The following is a 9,415-nucleotide window of genomic DNA, read 5'->3' as shown; positions in this document are numbered from 1 at the left end:
TTCAACATGCACAAGTAACAGCCCACTAATCAATCCTTCAAGTGCTGCCTCCACTATGATTTTAACACTCCCCAACCCCCGCGGCCATGTACCACCAAGTTCAGCCTTGCTTCTAACAGTTCCCTAATTAAAGGACCCCCATTGGTCAGTCTGCCGTGAGACAGGAGCCAATCCCTGCACTGCAAGCAGGGAGCCCTGGACATACGACACTCATTTTTGTTTTTTAATTATCAAGGCCTGACTTAAAAATGTTGGCACGCAGAGCTGGTCTGCACAGGGGAGCAGTGGTTGGGTGCACAGAGCACATGTGACTTTACCCATCAAGACATCCATCCACAGGGGAACCAACAACTGTCAACTGTTCAAGGTCGGACGATCACTGCTGGGAAAGGTGAGTCTTTCAAGTCATACCTGTATATTTCTGAGATGCAGAAATTCATATTGTATATGTTAATAATGTAACCCAGAATACTATATGGTAGATTGTTGCCTAAATTATGTATGGATTCTGTCAATTATAGAACACAATACAATTAATGGTGAATCATTTCCAATTTGTTTGCAATGAGCAAGGGAAACAGAAACTAGGAATTTTGATTATCAATTTCAGTGTAAACAATGCTTTGATAAACTTCACTGAACATCTAAATATATCTTCTGATATATATCGTAAGTCACAACAATACATCTTTTCCACATGGAGATTGCACTTTTACTAGTTCACCACATGCAGTAATACTAATTACAACATATGTGACAAGAGTCTAAACTGACATGAGACAAGACTGATTTAAGAGAGTGCGTGATATGTAACTGTCAGTAGGCTACAAGACATGAGATAAGAGATAATCATGAGTGTGTTAAACACTCTCTTGCAATTTGCTCTAGTAAATCTGTATGAACTGAGAACATTTCAAACCTTCACACACTTTTCAGTAATTTCATATTGATGGTTGATGGATATCCTCAGAATGTTGGGGGTATTTGTTTGAGTAAACAGACAGGCTTTAGTTGATGCAGAAAGGAAAACTGTTCAAACACTGCAAACATGTCCTTGTGGTAGCCTACCAGCAGCATCATAAAGTGATCATCAACAAACATACAGTATCATTGTCCACACACGTCTCACCACAGGAACGGACGCTTGTCTCCTCAGGGGCTGAGTGGACGCTAGGGAAATGGCAGCAGCCGGGAGGTTTTCTGCCATGTTTGCTGGAGTGCTCCTTGCAATCATTTTACTGCCAGGTGAGACTTCAACCGACTCAAAAACACATGGAGGCAAAGCAGATATAGTGAACAGTTTGAGTGTTGTCCTTAGAATCCATGTATTCTTCAGTTAGTCATTTGATATACATAAGAAATGTGATATTATTAAATGAAAGGACATGTATGCACTCCAACCCTCAATCAAGTGAGGCATCTCAATACATATCAATCCAACAGTGCCAAGTCCATAATATATTAAATCCTGAGAGGGTGCACTTGGCCTCTCCTGAGTCCTCCACTCTTGGGCCTCTCAGAATCAGCTGACTGCACTCACCCCCCCTACCCCCCCCCCCCCCCCAAGGCATTAACTTCTAAAGCAACCAACTGGTGGCACAGACGCGCGCCACACATTATGTTATATGTACAGGGCATTTTTCCCCTCTATTTTATTTTACAACCAAGCTGTAATGAGCACTGCCTTCGGGCACGTCGCCCAGTGCCCTTTGTAGTTTAACGGGTGCCACTTCCACATGGTCCCAAAATGTACATACCCCCCCCCCCCCCCCCCCCCAATCTGTTCAAAGGGCCTGAAAGGAGGCAGCCTGTACATTAATGTGCAGTGCAGAACGCGAGCAGGTCTGTTTGGGGGCTGGGGGCCAGAGGAAATGCCTGCTGAAGCTCCTAGGGGGCTTATTAGTGGGATCAGCGGTTCTGTGATGTCACATCTGGTCCTTGACAGTGCCCGTTCTTACTTTTCTTTTTTAATGCCCCATATGTGCACAGACTATCTGCAGGCAGGACCAGTGGCAATTAAAGAGAAGGAAGAGGGTAAGAATAATTTGATTCATTTTTTATTGATCTGCAGCTTGTGCTATGCTTTCAGCACCTCTAATGGGAGGCTTCTATGACACTTCTGTTTAACAGCGTGTGTAGAAGTAATGTCTGTTGTTAGTGGTGCCACATAAATCAGTAAAACGGACTTGAATGATCAAGAAACAAAGCATCTGTAAGGCTATCAGCACAACACTGCATAAGTGAAGAACACTTATTTCGATTCCTAATACATTCAAGTTTATTTAATCAATGTTTTTCTTGCAGATTCCTTACTGTATATCTGGCATCCATCCTGACTGTACTGTGCTTCTGTGTTGCAGGGCTAGCTGCTGAGGAGGCACAGGCCCGCCTCAGGAGGAGTGTGAGCCACTACAGAGCCCTGCCAGACTTCTGGGGCTGGTACAAGTACTATACAGAGACAAACAACCAGGAGGCAGTAAGTGGACTATAGGTGTATGCCATTCATAAACATAACCTGGGGATCTTCCATTTCAGCTCTAGCTTCTAGTCTGTTGTAATCATTCTCATGCTTTACATGACTCCACTAATGCCTTCCTACTCTGCCAGTTGTTCATGCAATGCATCTCTGTGGCTTTCTGCAGGTTGAGGACCTAGATCGGCTGTACTTGGCTTTCCTGCAGAACAAACACAGAAACGAGGAAGGCGCCTACAACCACTACCTGACCCACCTCAGCGAGATCTACAAGGCCTGTGCCAACTCTGACGACCCAGACTGCATCTCCGAGTCCACCAGCAAGCCCAAGGCCAAGTTCGTCATGCCCGTGCCCATCAGAGAGGCCAAGGTTCTGGTGTGCAACCCGTACATTGATCCCTACTGCCTCTTCCCGGCCGCACCCAAGGCCCCAGCGGCCGAGGCAGTGGCGGAGGAGGCCCCCGCCAAGGTTCCTGCCCCACTGCTGGCACCATTCCTGCCCCTGCCCTACAGGGCCCCGGTGGCGCCCGTGCCCGTGAAGACACCGCTGGGCATGTTCTACTACGCCCCTCCCGTGGAGCCCTTCCTGACGGCCGAGCAGAAGGCCGAGCTGCTGAAGATCTGCAACCCGGACGACACGGAGTGCCTGCAATACCACCTGCGCGCTGCCTACGGCTACAACCCCATGAACCCCGTGCCGTCCTACTCGGCACTCGGCTGCGACCCGGCCAAAAACCCCTACTGCAGGCCGCGCCTGGTGCACAAGGCCCCCTCCGGCTTCTTTCACCTCTACCCGACGTGCGACCCTGAGACCGATCCCTTCTGCGCCATGCCGGCCGCGCCACCTGCCGCCCTGACTGACGGGGACAACCCAGCCAGCGAGCAGGCCTGCCACCCGCTCTTCGACAAGGGCTGCAACCCGCTGACCGCCACCAAGCTGGCCAGCCTCACCAAGCCGGTCATGGAGTACATGCCTCAGGACGAGCCGGCCCCCGAGCCGCCCGTAGTGTGCAACCGCCGCCTTGACCCCTTCTGCATCCTGGCCGCTGCCGCTGCCCTTAAGAGGCCGCCACCACCACCCAGCCCACAGTTTCAGACCCGCCACCGCCTGGGCGTTCGCGGCAAGACCAAGGACGGACACGACTGCTTCATGTTCTACGACAAGGACTGCACCCCGCTGACCTCCGCCGACAAAGAGAAAGCCAAAGAGAAAGCGGCCAAGCCCAAAGACGACTGCCACCCCTTTGACCCCAGTTGTGGGAAGTTTGCCGGGCTGCCCTCCACCGGCAAAGCCCCCAGCGGCAAGGTCAAGAACGGCATCATCGAGCCTGACCCCGACTGTGACCCCGAGATGGACTTCAACTGCCGCCTGCGCCGTGCCGAGGAGCCCAATGATGCCCCTGCTCAGCCAGAGGAGGCCCCCGCCAACGCTCCCGCTGTGCCAGAGTACGCCATGCCACGGTTTGAAGACTTCCTGAAGGCACACATGAACCGCCATAACAAATAATGGGCTAGCAAAACAATAAAGCATACCAACCAGCTGGACAAAATTGAGAACAGTGAAAGCAGTTGCAATACAGGTCTCTCTTTCTTTTTCTTTATTTTCTTTTACACACACACACACACACACACACACACACACACACAGAGAGAGAGAGAGAGAGAGAGAGAGAGAGAGAGACAAACACACATACACTATAATAATAATAAATATAAACATATATTAATATAGTCAGAATTCAAAAGGAATTTGTATTGCATTGTATTACAATACAACTTTACTATTTGCTGTGAATGATACTGTAGGCTTCCTTTTGTAGGACAGCAATCTGACAATGTATGACAATGTGGATAAAATATTTCAGTGGTAAAAAGATATGTATTAAAGTATTTTCATTAGACTAGTGTGCTTGAGCATAGTTCCAGCTGTATTTGTCAATATACTTCCTGTGTTGTAAATTGTTGTATTTGTTAGATGTTTTTGTAGGCTTTTGTTCTTACACTAAAATCCCTTTATAGAATGAGGGATATTTAATTGCCCATGACCTTCCCAAGGGATGCATTGCTTTTATATCATATGGATTTTTTATGTATTGTACAACTATAGTGTTGGTTACATTTTCCTTTTATCCATTCTAATAAACACTGAGAAGATGTTATATTTCCGTTTTCCATCTTAATAATTTAAGTTTGCTAATCAACTGAAACATAAATCTTAACTCTCTGGAACAGTGCGCACACTAGTAAAACCACTGATGACGTACGACCAAGGCAGTCAGAACGCATGCCAGGCATCTTAAGATCCCCATATTGACATGCTGCCATCTTGTAATAAACACGACAGGAATGAGTATGTATGGCTATCCATAGCTGCCAGTATATATATCTATGCATAGCTGCTTCAAATAGGACCATTCACCCACAATGAGGTGAGGGCCCACAGCATTCCACCTTGTTAGGATACAGTAGTGTGAAGACAATTAATGGGTCCTCCTTTACTCAGTGCGTTAGTGAAATAAGTTGGCCTGTAAGCTATAGGCTACCTCACCTCTCATTTGATTTATTAGCTGCGCTATTAGCCTAGTTCCTGCATAACTGCAATTATGGTCCATTAGATGCAGCCAGCTAAAAAAAAACTATTCTCAGTACATTGGTCAGTGGTCAGCCTATACTTATGTTGTTCGTAGTTTTCAAAGTGTGCTCTGCGCTGCAGGATATAGTACATTCAAAAGCTGAAACCATACATACACGGCGCCAGGCGCCTATAGCAACTGGGTTGCACCGAAAATTAACAAAATCCACATTGTGGTCGCATATACATTTTTAACAAGGCCAAATAGGTCTACCTCCTAACGCGAGCACGTAACCTTGGGTTTCACGAGTACCAATTATAGCCGCTGGCAACATACGACCACTGGTTGCATTTTTTTAAGCGTCTAACACACGTGAAGGTTGCTTGAGTAGTGCAGACATGCGTGCCTATAGTGGTTTAGGAGAAGTATGCAATAATTGCAGGTGCTGCTGTCTTGTAAACCACGTATTCAATGTGTATCCAAGAGGAACAGAGCTGTGCTGACATGCGTTAAGTGCCTAATATTCAGAAATGGGCCACAGGTTTCTGCCATGGACAGAGGCGTATCAAGCTTTTTAAAAGTGTGGGGGTTGTGGGATAGGGAAGTGAAACAATCCGGCCAAATTATAAATAACTCCCTACAGGGACGTTGTAAGTATTTTCGGACAGGGGTGCGGACTATATTGGAGGGTGTCCGGGAGTTTCTCCCCCGAAAATGTTTTGAAATTCTGATTGCTAAATACACCATTTTAATGCAGTTTGGGAGGGACAGAACAAGCAGCGTCCCTCATCTGTGTGACTCACGTGACATGTAGGCCTACATGATCTACCTGCTATCACTTCACTATTTGGCACTACCCTACATGGAGACATAGGCCTGTCTCATGTTATAAATGAAGAAATCATTTCAGAAATTATGTTTTGTGCATATGGGTTAGCAGGCTACAATAAATTGCCTGGACTATAACTAATACCTATTAAAGGGACACCAGGCAAGCCTGGTGCTTTTTCTCTATGAAACTCCCCCTCGCTCGGTCTGAAGCTCTTTTCCTTTTCTTTGCGTCTTCTGTCAAGGGTTTTCGCTGCTTCTTCGCCGGCTCTGCCATTACACACACGTTTGCAACCATTTCTAGCGTTTCGTTAGCCTGCCTCTGTGCTGTAAACTGATCCTGCTTCGGTCAGAGGGTAGGATACACCGAACCTGCAAGTGGGATATTCTCCCTACAGGCAGTAGGGGCAGGCGAGAGAGCCTTAATTCGCCCCGTAATGAGCCATATACCAATTTACGAAGATGATTAATTAACACGAAAACGTTGCCTGGTGTCCCTTTAAATAAATGTAAAGGACACAGAATAATGACAGTAGCCTAGAAATCTAGACGCGCCCCAATTCCAACTCTTTACGGAATCGTTTATTTCCATATTTTACTTTCATTTTAATCTGACAAAAAGTGTGGGGGATAGAATCGTGTTCCAGCAAAAGTCTGTACGTTATAACACCACATCCCCCACGGTTGCTACGCCGAGAGCTGGAAGGCTCACTTCATGTCGGACTTGTAAGCATTTTGCCTTTTAAAATGTAAAAGTGTCTCAGCCCCTGCCTCAGAGGGTTTTAGAGCTAAACTGAGCTACTGTTAACTAGATGTACCGCATAGCGGTACAAAATATGACCGCCGCTCAGTCCTGTACATCCATTCCGCGAAAATAAATCACACTTCAATTTGTCTCCATCTTTTACTCCATCCCCCACTCTTGAAACTTTTGTGTATGCTTGTTTGGCATGCCTGAGTGTGTGTGTGCGGCTGCACAGAAAGTAGCCTATTTGTGCTGAAAAGGTGAATAGATTGTAGAATAGCCAAAGAAGATGTAGCATTGTTATAAAACCTTTAAAATCTCTAAACAATCACAAGTAGGGCAGGTCATCACAGTTCATCCATTGCAACTGGATTGATGAAAGGTCACTTACACCTGTAGGCTACATTGTATTTGGGAAAAGCAAAAGGTATCAGCATAATGTTATTTATTTATTTATTTATTTTTTATGTATTTATAAACAAAAACATCTCTGTCAGTTCCATGCCGTTTTCAACAGCTATCAAAAACAAAGGTCATTTTTGGATGGATGGATTTTTTGTGAATATTTCTTCTTCTACATAAGATTTTAGTCATCTTTAGTTCATGTAATACTTTATTGTCAATGCACAAATTAAGTAGTAGTCTGAAACGTTATTGTTAATGCACAAATTAAGTAACAGTAGTCTGAAACGAAATGCTGTTTTACATCTAACCAGTGGTGCAAATAACTGACATGTCCAAATGGGCCTTGATGAAATGCGTCGCTAGACTGTTCATACACATTTTAACGGGCCAAAGTTGAAGAGCTTTTGTCCGTTATTGTTCGTGCAAATATAGGCTGATTCATGTTCCCTTGCATTGTGTAACTGAGGTCCATGGCTAGTCTGGCTTTCATCAGACCAAGCTCAATCTTTTAAGAAATCAAAAACTAAATAGCGGGCAGATCTAGTCCATAGGCACCCGATATTGTTTAATTTTCAGATTGAGATATACACGCTCTGGCTATTCTAAATGCAAAAATGCATTAGGGAGTTATGACAAAACTGTAACTAACAAACTAGATCCTAATAGAAAGCTGTTAGCTTCCCTAAGCTACAGGTAGGATTATAAGATAGGCCTATTTACAACATAAATTGTCAATAGGCTATGCTGGCGACACAAATAAAATCTCCTTTGGAAACCAATGGCTTACGACTTACAGTATCAAGCGGACTTAAACTGCCATATCGTGGCGAAAAGTTGTAATAACATTCACGCAGTTCCATGAGTCAAGGAAAGCGCGACTGAAGTAGCCACTTCTAAATGGGACCCACTACACAGTAGCTTAAGGTGTGTTGCTAAAGCAGCCATAATGAAATGAAGGTGTCATTGTTTGGATACTTCACACACACGTGCTTTTTAATTTCACAGACTACAACTACCAAGCTGGAATCAAAGCACATCGATTCCCCTCTCACACCCTGCACGCACTTAAAACAAAATAAACAGGCGTCTCAGTCTCACGCATGTATAGGCAAAACTGTATCAGACCGGTGTAACGTTGGTAAATCTTCCATTGCACAGAATGATTTTGTAGCACGTGCAATAAATGACAGTCGAAAGATACAAACAGTGCTGCTATCAATTTGCTTGGTATAACCGCATTTATAGTTTTCTACAAATGCAATCAATCAAATGGGCCTCCATCACTCAACCAACGCTAACGGTAACATTACCTAGGTCCTTATTGATATTACAAGATTAACGTACCTGCAGTAAAAACCAAGCATGTCCGATAAACATCCTCACTTCATCCTCACTTACACTTCATGTGAACATCGTCCTGTCCTTATTAGATGTTCGCTGCGGTAAATTACAGTCCTTGTAGGAAGTGTCCATTATTTTTTCAACACACTTTTAACTTTCAAAAAAATTACATCTCACTGCAACGATGCGCCATCTAGTGGACAAACGACTACTTATCGCCAATACTGAAAATGCAGCCATGATGATGATGATGAATATTTTGGCTTTCTTTTGATCCTATTGAATTTGTAATTATGTATCGGCCGTTCTAATACCGATAGTATGTGGGTGCCTGTGTGTGTGCATGTTTATATGTGTGCACCGCCATTTACAGGCCAATGAGTGTACAGTCACTAAATGTACACATAACCTAATTTTTTTAGCCCCCCCCATGGATGAAATTCTACGAAACTTGGCATACCCCCAGAGAATGCCAGGTCAATCATACACATAAAATTTGGTGCAGTTCTGAACATCTTAACTGAAGATAGGGGCGATTAAAGCAGAATAATATTGCATTTTCATTTTTGACCGGGGCGGGGGGGGGGGGGGGGGGGGAGGAGGGCAAATCACAAATGAGTGATTATGAGCCAGGTTGATGTGGGCCCTTGAGACCAACATACCATAAAAGATTCACAGAGAACTGTGTCTGCCCTACCCTCCTTTCGGGGGGTCCAGTCCAGCGGGGGGGCTGCAGATGAAAACGAAAAATGACAGTTCCATGCTATCCATGTGGGGGTACATGCCCACCAAGTTTTGTGTACCCTGGTCTTTCAGTGTCCCGGGAATCCTTGTTGGTGTACGTCACTAAATGTACACATAAATTATTTTATTGTAAGGCCCCCCATGAACGAAAGTACACAAAACTTGGCATGCATTCAGAGGGTGTCATAATGATCCTACACTTTTAATTTCGTGCAGTTTTGACCTTGTCAGCCAGAGATATTGAGATGAAAACACCTAATTTTTTGCTTTTTAATTTTTAACTAGGTGGCGCTATACATTAAATAA

General features: G+C 44.7%; 1 protein-coding gene across 2 annotated transcripts; it reads left to right on the top strand.

The window, feature by feature from the left end:
• Positions 1-238: 238 nt before the first annotated feature.
• On the top strand, positions 239-4,634 carry and2 (actinodin2). 2 transcript variants are annotated; one of them, XM_042089321.1, is made up of 5 exons: positions 239-391; positions 1,157-1,245; positions 1,990-2,034; positions 2,361-2,476; positions 2,643-4,634. In XM_042089321.1, the coding sequence occupies exons 2-5, from the start codon at positions 1,179-1,181 to the stop codon at positions 3,978-3,980; spliced, it is 1,566 nt and encodes a 521-aa protein (XP_041945255.1). In that variant the 5' UTR covers positions 239-391; positions 1,157-1,178; the 3' UTR covers positions 3,981-4,634. The 2 variants fall into 2 exon arrangements, with proteins under 2 accessions (XP_041945255.1, XP_041945259.1); XM_042089325.1 differs by having other exon boundaries at positions 1,135-1,245.
• Positions 4,635-9,415: the final 4,781 nt, after the last annotated feature.

Source organism: Alosa sapidissima, chromosome 1 (assembly GCF_018492685.1).
Source record: "Alosa sapidissima isolate fAloSap1 chromosome 1, fAloSap1.pri, whole genome shotgun sequence".
Taxonomy (NCBI): Eukaryota; Metazoa; Chordata; class Actinopteri; order Clupeiformes; family Clupeidae; genus Alosa; species Alosa sapidissima.
This window is presented reverse-complemented; position numbering and strand designations above follow the sequence as displayed.